General features: G+C 54.1%; 1 protein-coding gene across 1 annotated transcript; it reads left to right on the forward strand.

Moving 5' to 3' along the window:
• The first annotated feature begins 3,558 nt into the window (after positions 1–3,558).
• On the forward strand, positions 3,559–11,616 carry LOC125355655 (antizyme inhibitor 2-like). Its single transcript, XM_048352101.1, has 9 exons — positions 3,559–3,744; positions 4,358–4,531; positions 5,323–5,495; positions 6,017–6,151; positions 7,104–7,269; positions 8,502–8,649; positions 9,726–9,826; positions 10,918–11,135; positions 11,592–11,616. The coding sequence occupies exons 1-9, from the start codon at positions 3,559–3,561 to the stop codon at positions 11,614–11,616; spliced, it is 1,326 nt and encodes a 441-aa protein (XP_048208058.1).
• The last annotated feature ends 3,552 nt before the right edge of the window (positions 11,617–15,168 follow it).

Here is a 15,168-nt window from a genome sequence, read left to right on the forward strand (position 1 = left end):
GGAAAATCTGTTTCTTGCTGCTATTTGGCAGAGGTGGGGCTTAGAGAAGGTGTTTCAAATTGCTAGGCTTTCACAAGACACAACTAATACCCACTACAGTATTTGAGTTTTCGTGTGTGGGGCGGGGGGCGGGGAGGGGTGTGCCATCATGGTGTTTGAACTCAGGTCCTGGGTGTTGTCTCTAAATTTTTTTGCTCAAGGCTAGCGCTTTACCATTTGAGCCACAGCTCCACGTCTGGCATTTTATTGATTCCTTGGAGATAAGAGTCTTCATGTGCTTTTCCTTCAGGGCTGGCTTCAAATCACATTCTTCAGATCTCAGCTCTTGAGTAGCTAGGATTACAGGCATGAGACACCAGTGCCCATCCTATGTCTCCACTTTTAAGGTAAGGTGTTTAGAAATCCCTGTTTGAGGCAATCTTTCACTGATTGCAGTTAAATGCCCCTGTCACCATGTCACGTCGCCGAGGTCCTGAGCTCTGGGCTTTATCTATATTATCACTCACTCCATAATCCTCTGAAGCAGATGTTACAGCAAATATGATTCAGTCCTAAGAAAAAAAGAGAATCCTGCCATTTGTAGCATAGAAATCCTGCATATAATCCTGCCATATAGCAAGGAGGAGACTGGAGTACAGAATGTCGAGTGATAGATCAGACAGAGAAAGACCAATACTATACATTCTCGCTTCTATATGAAAATTCTGACCACATCACAGTGTACATCAACATCAACTCAGGTTGTACACCTTCAACCCATAAGGTTCTCTCTGTCAATCATACCTCAATAAAGGCTGAAAAGTGGTAGAGTGCCAGCCAGAATGATTTTAAATTTCCTTATGCAATTAAATTGATACTAACAAAAACTCAATACAATAAATAACAGAAAGAAACAGAAATCTATAGAAATAAAAACAAATAAATGAATGTGTGGTCCACATTCAGAAAAAGGTCAGGATTTATCATCCTTTCTTGCTTGCTGTCTGCCTCCTGTCAGCTGCCCCTCTGTGGCTCTCTTCCAACTCCTGAATCACTGGGGTCACAGGCATGTGCCACCAAGTCTGGCTGAGCAACTTCTTTATATTCCACAAATCAGTGAGATCCTATGGTCTGTGTCTCTCTCTGTGCCTGGCTTATTTCGCTTAGCTAAATGCCTTCTGGATTCACCAGTGCTGTTGCGATTGACAGAATGTCCTAATGAAATCCCAGCTTGTCACTCCACATGGGGCATGTCCGTGATGTGCCCCGGGTGGGCAACTCACCGTGTCTTCTCAGGAGTGCAGTGTGGCAGGTCTCTATCTAGGCCAGGTCTCTACCAACTGGCAGGGCAACATGGGCAGGGCTGGGGGTGGGGGTGGGACGATAGGGGCTAGCCAGCAAAAGGAAACCCCTGCCACTATTTACAACAGGGGCAACTGGCCACATGGAGTGGGTGACCCAGGTGATAGAGGATTGAGGCCCCTGGGCCCCAGCAGGGAGTTAGTGTGCCCAGGACTGGAGAGGCAAAGGCAAGGTTCTCTACCACTTGAGTCAAACCTCCAGCTCAGGGCATGTTGACATGCCCCTATATGCGTACAATGTACCTTGATCAGACTCACCCCCCCCCCTTCTCTCTCTCCTTTTCCTGCTACACTTCACATGCCAATCTCGCACAAGCCTCACTGTCCGATTTTCACACATGAACATAACGTATTTTGACCCCCTTCACCCTCCCCTGCTCTGTTCACTTTTACCCCCTTCTTAGGGTTCTACAAATATTTACTGAGGTATATTCTCTGTAGAGTCTTACATCCAGACAAACCAGGTACAGTGGCTCACACCTGCAACTCCAGCTACTCAGGGGAGAGAGATTAGTAGGATGGGTTCAAGTCATCCCAGGCAAAAAAGGTTTGAGAGATCCCCATCCCAGCCAATAGATGTATGTGGTGGTGTTCTCCCCCCGCCAACCCCAGCTGTGGTGGAATGTGTAAATAGGAGGACTGCAGTCCAGACTGGCCTGGTCAAAAAGGAAGACACTATCTTAAAAATAACTAGGACACAAAAAGGAGTCGGAAGTGTGGCTCAGGCAGTGGTAGAACATCTGAAGACCTGAATTCAAATCCCAATGCTGCCAAGAATGTCATCTGGATAGAAGCACAAACACACAGACCCACAGTGCCAGGGAGGCACACACCTATCGCCTCCCCCCCGCCCCCCCCCCCCCCCCCGTCCTCAGTCTGCCCTTGGTTGTCCCATTTTCCAGGTGAGGAAACTGGCTCAAGCGGGTCACCTGACTTGGCCCCAGCCCCACATAGCTGAGAGTGCACAGTAAGCCAGCCGAGCTCAGGACTGTTGCTGTGCCGAGCCACTGAGGGCAGTGGGCAGGACGCAGGTTGCGGGAAGGGAAGAACGACCGGTCTCCTGGCACCCGCAGGAAGATCAGTGCCCTCGACCCAGCCCAGGACTTGGGTTCCAGCCTGAAGGGCGGGCGGGAGCCCGTGGGTGACAGCTGACATGCAGAGGTGACTCCTCCCAAGCGCTGGAGGGCCAGCAGGTGACACCAGGTGCAGGACAGGGTGGGGGACATGGGTACATATTGAGCACAGCCAGGCTCACGTTTCCCTTCGGGGGAACGTGGAGCAGAGCCTGTGAGGGACTTACCAGGAGCCCCGTCTGCACCGCTCTCAGGGGTGCATCTGAGGACGCAGGGCGTCATGGCTGCGTGGTGAGGCTGCATGGGGAGAGGCTGCGGTGAAAGCTCCCTGCCAGGCTCTTCCTCAGTCTTTGGGGTCTGTGGCAGGTGTGGGGGAGCCCACCCCTGCCGCCCACCCCTGCGGGGAGCATGACTCCTTCCCCAGCCTTGCATCTCCTTCCTGAAGCGTCTCCCGGGGTCCCTGTCATACTCTGGGTCCTGGTTCTGATGGCCCGTCATCTACAGCCCGTTGGACTCCATGTGTCTTCTTCTGAGCCTCAGTTTCTTGTCTTGAATGTGAAGATTATTTTTTGCCAGTCCTGGGGCTTGAACTCAGGGCCTGAGCACTGTCCCTGGCTTCTTTTTGCTCAAGGCTAGCCCTTTACCACTTGGGCCACAGCGCCGCTTCTGTCTTTTTCTATATATGTGGTGCTGAGGAATCGAACCCAGGGCTTCATGCATGCTAGGTACATACTCCATCACTGAGCCACATTCCCATCCCCCAGTACTTTTTTTGGGGATCATATCACCCCTCCCCTTGCTGTCTCCCAGTCACCTGCAGTTTTTTGGTGATGAGCTGGAGATTAAGAGTCTCATGGACTTTTTGCCTTGGGCTGGCTTCGAACCTCAGTCCTAAGCCACTGGGGGCTGGCTATTGTGAAGAACCTCAGTGCTCCCAGGCAGGGTGGACGCTGATACCCACACCAGGCCTGTGACATGGTAGAATTCACCAGGGCTCCACGGAGCTCCTGGGGCCAAGGACTTCCGCCAGGACAGGGATGCCTGGCCCCTAAGGAAAGCAGGAGGGAGGAGGGGGAGGAGGAGGAAGAGAAGGAGGAGGAGGAGGAGGGGGAGAAGGCTGAATTCTCAGATGGTCCCTTTCCAGGATGCCTGAACTATCCCTGGCAGGGGCCTCAACTCGAGCCTCAGGAGCACGTTTCCCCCCTGAGGGTCCCAAGAAGAGCCTTAAGTCACCCACAAGCCTGTGGCCACCAGCAGAGCAGATCACCTTGCAGCCTGGGGGATCTGCCCAGCAGGCGGTCCTGGAGAAGATCTGGGAGCTCTCTGGCACAGTATGAAGGGAGCAGGAGGGGAGGTTTGGGGCTCGGCCCCTCCTTTGGTGGGCAGAAGGAAGGCTTCCTGTTTCGTGGCTTAGATAAGACTTTCACCGCGGTCCCTATCTGCTGGGGGTCCTGGATAAGTTTTGTTTCCTCCAGTTCCCAGGCCAGCGCTTGGGATTTACCCAGGGGGAAGCCATTGAGATGACTTGGGGGTAGAAATCCCATTACCTTCCTGTGCAATTTTAATCTTTTCTTTTCTTATTTTTGGCTGTGCTGGAGATTGGACTCAGAGCCTTGAACTTGCTAGTCAAGTGTTCTTCTACTTGAATCATATCTCTAGTCCTTTTTCTTGTTTGTTTTTCAGCCCCAGCTGTCCTTGAGTCTTGATCTCCCTATATCTACCACTGTAGCCTGGATTCTAGGTGTATGCTACCATGCCTGGCCCCGTGCCCTAGTTTAAAGAGTTACAAGACTCTAGTCATCTCTTTGCCAAGACCTTGAGACAGTGATTCACCTATTGGAGGCTTGGCTTTCCCATCTCTACAATGGGAGAAACAAGGGCGTTGAGAAGATTTAACGAGATAACATGCTACCCAACTTTCTTTCCTCGTTCCTGTCCCCGCAGGACAACCAAGACCCTTTCATGGTGGTCCACCTGGACATGCTGGTCAGCCGCCATGAAACCTTCTGCCGGGCATTGCCCCAGGTCCAGCCCTTCTATGCCGTGCAAACCAATAGCAGCCCCTGGGTGCTGCAAGTCCTGGCTGCCCTGGGCTTGGGCTTCGATTGTGCCAGCCAGGTATGACTCTGCCAGCGGCCATTCACCTCCCCCACCAGCCCATGGCTTCCCGGGGGACAAAGACCCATGGTAAGAGGGCCTGGACTAGGAACTGCAGCACCCCCGAGCAGCCGCAAGAAGGGGGGAGTTTCTTTTTGTTGTTACTTGTTTGCTGGTACCAGGGATCAAGGATTTTTGTTTGCTCAGCTTGCTTTCTGGGCTGGTGCACTATGGTCTGAGCCACTCCTCTAGCCCTGCTTTTTGCTGTCTGATTGGAGATAGAGTCTTGAGGACTCTCCTTGAAGCCTGGGCTGGCTTCAAATGTTGATCCTCTGGATTTCAGCTTCCTGAGTAAGCTAGTATCACAGGCGTGAGCCACCCGTGCCTGGCTGTTTTTTGGGGTTTTGTTGTTGTTGTTGTTGTTTAATTATTATCTTTAGCTGGGTGCTGGTGGCTCACACCTGTAATCGTAGCTACTCAGAAGGCTGAGATCTGAGAATCATGGTTCAAAGCCAGCCTGGGCAAGAAAGTCCATGAGACTCTTCAAAAAACTACTAAGAAAAAGCCAGAGGTAGCGCTGTGGCTCAAGTGATAGAGTGCTCGCCTTGAGCACAAAGAGGCTGAGGGACAGCGCCCAGGCCCCGAGTTCAAGTCCCAGGACCCACAAAAAAGAAAAAGAGATAAGGCTGACTCGGATTTCCCAGTGTGCTCCCTGGTCAAGGACAGTCCCACTGATCCAGGCCATTGCTTCTGCCCCTAAAGAATGGAGGCGCAGCCTTGGCGGTCCCCAACACTAGCGTTCTCCCCGCCAGCTGGAGCTGGAGCTGGTGTTGGGCCTGGGCGTGGCCCCCTCGCGCATCATCTTCGCCAACCCCTGCAAGGCCGCTTCCCACATCCAGTATGCAGCCCGCCATGGGGTGCAGTTGCTGACCTTTGACTGCGAGGGGGAGCTGACCAAGGTGGCCCAGCACCACCCTGGGGCCAGGTGAGAGCGGTAGAGGCGGGTGGAGCCGGCCACAGGGTAGAAGGTAGTCCCCGGGCAGCCCCCGAGGCAAGGACAGGCACCTGCAGCGAGCACTGGAGTTTGGGTTATTGGGCCCAGCACCTTCCCTGGTGTTTATCTGTGCCAAATAAATGCCAGTGTCTAAGCACAGACACAGGACAGAGCCTGACATGACACCTGGCATCAGTGGTGTTGTGGTGTTGTGAGAAAAGTACCCACCCTGGAGTCACACCAGGGCTCCCATGGCAGATTCCTCATCACCTGCTGTGTGGCTGTGGGAAAGAGGCTTAACGTCTCTGATTCTGTAACACAAGAACCTGAAGAAAGTCCATTCACAGTTTTAGCCTTGCCCTGTGCCTAGTATGTGTGTTTGCTCCTTGGGTCTCCATGGCTGGTAGTGGCTGGTAGTGTGGATGACTGATTCAGGCAGGGGCTAGTGGGGAGCGGGGGCGGGGCTGCCGGTCTCTGCACACACCCCCACACACCACCCCGTGCTCCTCCAGGCTGCTTCTCCGGATCCAGACTCAGCACAGCCAGAGCACCTTCCCCCTCAGCGGCAAGTTTGGGGCCAGCTTGGAGGAATGCGGACCCCTGCTCACCTCTGCCAGAGGCCTAGGGCTGGCTGTGGTTGGAGCCACGTAAGGGGGCTCACTTGTCCTGCTTCCACTGCCCACCTTGACTAGTGCGTGCCCTGGCCAGCTGGGGCTGCCCTGGGCCTCCTGTGAGGGTCTAAGCAATATGCCTTGGTAGCAGAGGACCGTCTTTGGTTTACAAATGTGTCTTGAGTTGTTAAGTTCCAGGAAAGCCTTACTTCCCTTAGATACCTGGTCCTTGATTGTGCCCACATTTGGTTTGCTTTTGCTTATATTTAACACCTTTATTAGGTTTAAGTAGCCGTACCTGGTTTTCTTGGCTTCTTTTGCTACTTTTGTTGTGATAAGTTCCATAGCTGGATGTGGTTTTGGGCTCTATAAGCTTTATGTTAGCAGCATTCTAGGCTGCTGGTCTTTGAGACAAGAGTTCACCAGCGGCCTAGATTCTCCACTAAAGATCTTTTAAGCGGTGGCTTCTCTTTCCTGAGCTCCCCTACAACACCTAGAGGCTTCTTTATTCAGAGCCAAGAAGCCGGATGTATGTGTCCTTCTCCCCCTCCCTCTCCTTCCCTTCCCTCCTTCTCTCCCTCCCTCTGAAACTCGAGCGAGTGTGCATGTGCACACACACACACACACACACACACACACACACACAGAGCACTTGATCTTGACTCCTCCGTATCTTGGGGCCCCTTGAACCTGAGGAAGACAGCTTGCTCTCATCAGTCCATGGCCTTGGTGACTCACCCAGCCTCTGGGAGCCCTGGGAAGGGAGTGGGTTGATTCCATGCCTTCTGAGGGGCAGAAAGGGGGGCCTTCTTCCTGGCAGTGACAGCGAGAGAAGGGGCTGGCAGAGGCCCAGTCAGGAGTCCCTTCCTCAATCATGTGGGTGTGTCTCTGGACACCCCATGTTTAGCATAGGTCTCACGCCCGAGTGGGTGTTTCTAACCACAGTTCCATCCCTGTGTCTCCCTGTCCCTGTCCACGGCCTGCTTAGCTTCCATGTGGGCTCTGACTGCCACTCGCCCCAGAGCTATGCGCAGGCCATTGCTGACTGCCGACTGGTGTTTGAGATGGGTCGCAAGGCTGGCCATGACATGGAACTCCTGGATCTGGGAGGGGGCTTTCCTGGAGCAGAGGGCTCCCAGGCCAGATTTGAGGAGGTGAGCAGGGTCACCGGGGGTGGGGGTGGGTGGGGGGTGGGGGTGGTGCAAAGGCGTGTATGAGTGTGTGTGTGCGCGCGCGCATGCGCGCGCGCGCGCGTGTGTGTGTGTGTGTGTGTAGGTGGAGCTTGGGAAATCATGGCTTGTATGCAGACACTGGAGTTCATCTTTGGTCAGAGATCTTGTTTCAGGAGAAAGATGTACTAGGGATTGAACTCAAAGCCTTATAATTGCTAGGTGCTTTACTATTTGAGCCATGCCTCCAGCAACTATTTTTTTTTTTGCTGGTACTGGGGTTTGGACTCAAGGTCTCAGTCTGCTCTGCCTGCTTGGCTGGCCCTCTACCACTTGAAGCAAATCTGGACTTTTTTAAGAAAATAATTATTTATTGTCAAAGTGATGTACAGAGGGGTTACAGTTTCATATGTAGGCAGTGGGTACATTTGGACTGACTTTTTTTCCCCTCTGGTTATTTTGGAGATGGGATCTTAAAGATTTGCCCAGGGTGGCTTCCAGCCTTGAACCTCTGGAGTTCAGCCTCCTGAGGAGCTAGTATTTTAGGTGTGAGCCATTAGAACCTCATTTCCACACCTCTACGTGTATATACATATGTATCTCTCTACATATACACACACACACACACACACATAATTTTGGTGGTACTCAAGCACTATGAGCTTGTTATGCAAGCACTCCACCACTTGAGCTACACCTCAACCCCTCCAGTATCTTCTTCTTTTTTTTTTTTGGCCAGTCCTGGGCCTTGGACTCAGGGCCTGAGCACTGTCCCTGGCTTCTTCCCGCTCAAGGGTAGCAGCACTCTGCCACTTGAGCCACAGCGCCACTTCTGGCTGTTTTCTGTATATGTGGTGCTGGGGAATCGAACCTAGGGCCTCGTGTATCCGAGACAGGCACTCTTGCCACTAGGCTATATCCCCAGCCCCTCCAGTACCTTCTTGCATCAGATATTTTGGAGATAGGGCCGGCCTGTTCTGCAGTCCTCTGACCTCTGCCCTGCCATGTTGCTGGGGATGACTGACAGGTGCCACTGCACCTCCTGTAGCCAGGGTAACAGGTGCACCACTGCACAAAACCATTGGTTGGAGTGAGGTTTTTCAGATTCCTCTTTTTTTGGTGGGGGGGGACATGTTTGCATCTGTTGCCCCCTCATCAAGGGGGCTGGGCATACGTCCCAAAGTGCCAAGGCCAGTGCACAGAGTCTGTCCCCGCAGATAGCGAGAGTGATCAGCGCTGCCCTGGCCCAGGCCTTCCCGGAGGAGACTGGTGTGAAAGTCATGGCAGAGCCGGGCCGCTTCTACGCGGAGCCGATCTGCACCACGGCCGTGAACATCATCACTAAAAAGGTCGTGCACATGCCTGGTAGGCAGCCCGCGGGGGTGGGGGTGGGGGGATGGGCACTGTCCAGGTGTCCCCAGACCTGGCAGAAAGGATGTGCAAGGGATTTGGGCCCTGTTCTTGTGTCTCTAAAGGAAGAAACAAGACTAGAATTGAGTACTGGGATGAGTCTGTCAGCGTCACTGTTTCTTAAGAGTAGGTCTTACTATGTAGCCCAGGCTGACCTCCAACTCAAGATCCTCCTCCCAGCTGCTGGGCTACAGACAGGCACTACCACGCCCAGGTCAGCATCACTGGTTTGAGGTCTCTAGTAGACAGGGAGGGGAAGTCCTGAAACCCAGGTATTCACTTCTTGAGCAGCCAGCGAGACAGTGCCACACAGAGAAATGTGCCGCCTGCAGAATAGAGTTCACAAAGCCTGGTACTGGTGGCTCATGCTTGTCATCCTAGCTACTCAAGAGGCTGAGATCTGAGGATCGTGGTTTGAAGCCAGCCCCAGTAGCCAAGTCCATGAGATTCTCATCTCCAGTTAAACACCAAAAAGCCAGAAGTAGAGCTGTGGCTCAAGTGACAGAGCACAAAAGGCCACGGACAGCTCCCAGGCCCCAGGACTGGCACGCATGCGCACACGCACGCGCGCGCACACACACACACACAAGAGACTACAATCACTGCATGGGGAAAGGACACCGAAACAAGCACATCCATCTCCCAGAGAGCACGGGCTCTGTTCTGCACCACATGGCAGGACATACTCAGGACACCAGGTCCAAGGGGAAGGATGAAGGCTCGGGAGGGATCCTAGCTCAGATTCCCCTATGAACTTCTGCAAGACTCACTTTCCCCAGCTATCACATTGGGGGTTGAGTAGTTAAGAGGATTTATTTAATTCTCACGTGTGGAGAGCTGGGAATCGTGGTGGGTTTTCAGTACGGGGTCTCTCACCAGAGCCAGTGAAGGCCTGGGACAGCACCTGAGTCCAGCGTGGGGGGGAGAAGAGGGAGGAGCCCAGGGGGGTGGAAGCCTGGGCCTGTCCGTGTGTGCTCAGGAGGGGAGGGAGGGGATGGCTCAAGCCCGCCCACTCCTGCCTGTTTCCCCAGGAGGCCTCCAGAAGCTGATCTATTACCTCAATGATGGCCACTATGGTGTCTTCCGAGTCTTCCTCCGGGAGGCCGTTCCCAAGACACCCATTGTGGCAAAGGTAAGGGAGTCCTGGGCCCTGAGGCCACCAAGTCCAGCCCCGTGCCTTGAGCAATGAGATGGGGGTCTCAGGATGTCCACAGCGCTGCTGACAATCACCCCACATGTGGATACAAGAAGGCATCTGTGCACATCTGTGTGTGTGGCCAGTCCACTCACACCTGCACAGGTATGTGGGTCTGTGGACGATGTGTGGTGGTCCCAAAGCAGCAACATGGAGAAACTGTTAGGTGTTTCTGTGTGCATCTGTGTACACAGGTGAGTGTGTGTGCACGTGTGTGTGTGTGTTTCCAGGATCCTCAAACAATGGAGATGGAGACTTCTGAAGTAGTGGTCTCTAACTGCTTTCCATGAGAGTCATCTGGGAAGCTTTTAAAAGCCCCCGACTGCTGGGCACTGGTGACTTATGGCTGTAATCCTAGCTGCTTGGCAAGCTGAGGTCTGAGGATTGTGGTTCAAAACCAGCTCAGACAGACAAATCTGAGAGACCCTTATCTCCAATTAACCAGGAAAAAGCTGAAAGTAGAGGCATGGCGCCAGTGTACCAGCTTTGAACAAAAAAAAAACAATCTAAGTGACAGCACACAGGCCTTAAGTTTCAGCCTTTGTACTGGCACACACACAAAAGAAGCTCTCTCCTCCCCACCCCACCCCCCCCAAAAAAAAGCTCCACACTGCTCAAGCCATGACCCCAGACCTGAAATCAAAATTTCTCAGAGGCATAGACCTGGAAATCAATCCATATGTATAATTAAAAAAAACAAGCCCTGGTGATGACAACGCACAGTTAACTTGAACTTGGAGTGAGGATTCATTGAAGAAATTCTTCCCCGCAGGGCCAGGAAGGGGCATATAAAATGTGAGCTCTGTGTCGACAAGGCCTTTGTTTGGTTCAGCATTTATCCCAAAGGCTGAGACCACTGTATGGCACTGGGCAGCCACTCAGCCATTGATCACTGTGGTTGGATAAATGGCAGTGTCCTTGCTGGCCGGGCCTCAGAGGCCTGCTGCTGCCCACCCAGGGAGAGCTGGGGGAGAGGGGACCCATTGCATTCGTTCTCCTCTGAGCGCCCCCCTCTTTGCTCCCTGCAGGAGTTCCTCTCCGAGCCCCCCCTCTTCCCCTGCACCCTCTACGGCCCCACGTGCGACGCCTTTGACAGGCTCTTCCTGGAAGATGTGCAGCTGCCCGAGCTGGATGTAGGTGACTGGCTCATTTTCCCCTCCACAGGCGCCTACACCAGCTCCATGAGCTCCACCTTCAATGGCTTCCAGCCTGCTGCCATCTGCTATGCCATGAGCCCCCAGCTCAGGTGCGAGGAGGAGCAGTAAGGGCAGGAAGTGCAGGGTGGGGGTGGGGGGCTCTCATGAGAGCTGGCGGCTGAGCTTGGGATCCCCAGGCCTGGGAGATGCCCTGCGCCCCCACTGGCCCCGGCAAGGCCCAGCTTAGCTGCCTGCTTTTTGACCCTGGCCTCTGTCTATGGGGTTGACCCAGACTCAGCCTCTGTTACCTGGGCAGCTCCGAAGGCCTGGGCTGGGTGGACATGAAGCAGGCTCAGAGCTCACTGCGGGTCCTCAATGCCATCGCCCAAGTCCTACCTACTCTGACTTATGGCACTGGCTCCCCGGTTCTTAGATGAGCCCCCCCCCCCACACACACACAACACACACACCAGCCTCAGGCTTCCCCACAGCCCCTGGGGTCCTCTCCACCCAAGGAGGGGGAGGGGATCCATAACACACTCCAATGGTACCACCTTTTTCCACAGGAGCCTGCTGGAGACAGCACCTTAGATGGGGAGAGGTCCCGACAGAGCAGTTCCAGTGGCTGGTGGGCCTGCCCGCGTGGGGGAAGCTTGGGGCAGGGGGATGGGGTGGGTTCTTGGAGGAAGCAGGCTGCTTCTGTAGTGACGAAGCCAGATTTGAAGTGCACCTGAAGCACCAGGCAGTGTCCCCCCTCTTCCCGCCCATGGCCAGCCCCTAACTAGACTGTGGGTTCCCAGGGAACTGAGAACTTTTTATGGCTCACCGGCGCCCCCTGCTGGCCCTAGCATTTCTTAAACTTCAAAAACAGTATGTGGGGAATTGTAGGTTCCAGAAGAGAATGGCGTCCATCCTGCAGGGAGGGGAGGGGAAGGGAGTACGCCCCACAGGCCAAGCCACTGCCCCCTGGGTGTCTTCCAAGCTTTGCTGACACAGTCTTCTCCCACCCACAGCCTCCGAGTCCTTCCCCCTCACCAGCCAGCACTACTGATCCCACCGCTGCCAGCTCTGCCCAGGCAAAGCCAGAAGGAGCCTTCCAGCATCCTTTAGGCTGGAAAGCATTGTCCCCCAGGCATGTGGGCAGGAGTGGCTGCAGACAGCTCACACGGAAGCCAGAGGACCCGGACAGCTTTCGGGACAACATGACGCTCACCCTCCCCAACCTGTGAATCCGGCGTGCAAGCGCTGACCCACACTCAGATGTTTGTAAACGCAAACCTGAGTGGGCTTTAGAGAAACAAAGTTACGTGGGTCCAAGATAAATGTTGGTGTGTTTTGTGGGTCCCATGGGACTTGTGGTATCTATCATCCACTTATCCATACATCTGCCTGTCTGTCTATCCATCCATCCACCCATCCATCTCTCATCCATCTTTCAACTATCACTCAGTTATCCATCCATCCATCCATCCACCCACCCATCCACCTGTCCGTCCACCCATCTGGCTATCCATCCACCCACTCAGTAATGTGATGGGCCTCATCTTCCTAACGCGGTCTAGTCACAAGTGACACACAGACAAGACAGACAGAACCCACACTGTGGAGCTCACCTTCCAGGTGAGCAGACAGAATAAATGAAACATAGACAAATGACCAAATGCAGCAGAAGTAAGGCTGAGAGGTAACGGACACAGGGCCGGGGGCAGTAAGCCACAGAGGGCTCTGAGGGGGTCAAGGGGGTCAGAGGCCTCTCTGAGGGAGTGAGGCGGGACCCAGGACCTGGGGAAGGCAAGCAAAGGAGTCACACAGGCAGCCCGTTAGAGATCTGGTATGAGAAACAGTCCACAGCCCGGTGGAGAGTGTTCAAGAAACACATGAAGGAGCTCAGTGATAGAGCACATTTGAGAATGTGTGGATTTGATCCTTAGGACTGAAAATGAGAGGAAGGGAAATGAGGGAGAGAGGAGGAGAGAGAAAACAGGGAAGGGAAGGAAGGAAGGAAGGAAAGGAGGGAGGGAGAGAGGAAGGGAGGGAGGGAGGGAGGGAAAGAAAGGGGGAGGGAGGAAGAGAGAGATACATAGAAGAAAGGAGGAAGGGAAAAGGGGAGGGATGTGGCAGAATGGGAAGGGCGAGGAGATGAGGCAGGAAAGGGTCTCAGCTGATCCTGTTGCGCTCTGTGGCAAGTCTGATGGTGCCGTCCTGTACAGCTGGAGGAAGGCAGCAGGCCTGAGAGGGATACGGCAGCAAGATGGGCCAAGAGGTTTGGGCCAGCTCTTGCAAAAGGACAAGGTTGTGTGTGTGCGGCAGGGATGGGTAGGACCAGCTAAGATGGGGTCGGCAAGTGGGGGAAGCAGTCAGACTCCACATGAATGTCACAGGCAGAGCCCAGAGCCTTTTCTAAGGAACTCCAAGTGAACTGGGAGACAAAGAGAAGCCAAGCCACTGCAGCGGCTTCCGTACCCCTGGGGCCTCTGGGGAAGCAGATTGGGAGGCTTGAAATCAGGACTCAGCTTTGGACAGGTTAAGAGGGAGAGAGACTTAGGCTTCCAATTGGGGTCCTCCAAGAGCTGGTCTCTGCGGGGGTCAGGATGAGAGGCCCCCACACCTCTGCGTGGGGCAGGGGTGATTGACATGGACCCACCTCAACTCAATTCTCAGGCCAATGAGAGCAGCCAGAGGGAAAAGACAAAGCGCCAGGACACTCAGCAGTGTCCAGAGCTGCAGAGAGGTGACCAGACCACATTGGGGAAACAGAGGCCACTGTGGTTCGAGGCCATGTGTTCCTGGGGCACTGAAAGGCGGCTGCAGGTGGGACAGGGTAGGTGGGAGGCATGGTAGCTCCTCCAGCCAGAGGTGTAGGGGTCAGAGCAGGTAAGAGGCGGGCAGCTGGAAGAAGGAGGCCGAAAGCCAGCATCTTCATAGATGCAGAAGGAGAAGTGAGACTGTGGGTGACACCTATGGGTGAGTGAAAGGTGTGTGTGTGTAGGGGGGAAACCCCATTCTAGGCAGGGTAGCAAGCTCTGTGTACCCAGGCAGTGGGAAATCTGGAGAATGTGGCATGTTCTTCTGATCTGAGCACCAAGGTCACGGAGAAGAGTGGAGGCTGGGGAGAGGGGGGCAGGAGGAAGCCTTGGTGTTTTGAGGGGGGACAGGTGTGCAAGTCACCATGCTGGGACAGTGAATGGAGCCTCTGAACTAGGGGGTGGTTCAGTCATAGGGGCTACTCAGAGTTTTGTTGTTTTTTTTTTTTGGGGGGGGGGGGGTTCACCTGACAGTGAAGCCAGTGCCCTGGTGGGTTTGTCTCCAGCCATGTCCTACCTCATATGGGGCGCAGGTGCAGGAGGTGGAGGCTGGGGTGAGTGGGGGGAGCGTGGAAAATGACGTAGCCAGAAGCTCCACACACGGCCCCTGCAGCCCGCAAAGCTTTACGCTGCCCATTCCAGTCCAATGGTAGTTTTTACGTACTGGAGACTACACACTGATCCCACTTACCGTGGTCGTCTAGTTAGTATGTGTCAGAACCGGGGTTTGCACAAATGTCAGATGTCTGACTGCCCTCTCTCCAGGGCCCCGGGGACATGTGCATCCCCAGGGATGAAAATGGGTTTCTGGGTAACGAGGTACTTGATGCATGGGACAGTGGAGGCAGCTTCACGGTTTAACCATTGTGACTTGCTGCCACCTACTGGCCACTGCCAGACTCGCACCTTTGTGAATGGATCCAGGAAAGATGATTGAAAGGAAGCTAGGAAATAAACAAGGAAGGATAGCTTGCAATGGCAGCTGCCACATAATTCAGTGTCTGGAGAGGTGTCATGATAAAAGAGAGACCAGATAGCATAGGAGGCTGGAGAGATGACCGAGAAGGAGCCCCAGAGCTGTAAGGTCTGGGTGGGCCGGTGGTAGAGATGTGAATAGGTGTTGATCTCAGTCCCCACCCACGACCACGACCTCGAAACTCTCTCTTCCCTTGGCTTCAGCAACATCACACAATGGGCTGGCTCATGCCTGTAATCCTAGCTACTCAGATGGCTGAGATCTGAGGATGGACAGTTCAAAACCAGCCCAGGAAGGAAAGTCCACGAGACTCTTATCTCCAATTTACCACCAAAAGCCAGAAGTAGCACTGTGGCTCAAGTG

Source organism: Perognathus longimembris, chromosome 7 (assembly GCF_023159225.1).
Source record: "Perognathus longimembris pacificus isolate PPM17 chromosome 7, ASM2315922v1, whole genome shotgun sequence".
In the NCBI taxonomy this organism is placed as follows: domain Eukaryota; kingdom Metazoa; phylum Chordata; class Mammalia; order Rodentia; family Heteromyidae; genus Perognathus; species Perognathus longimembris.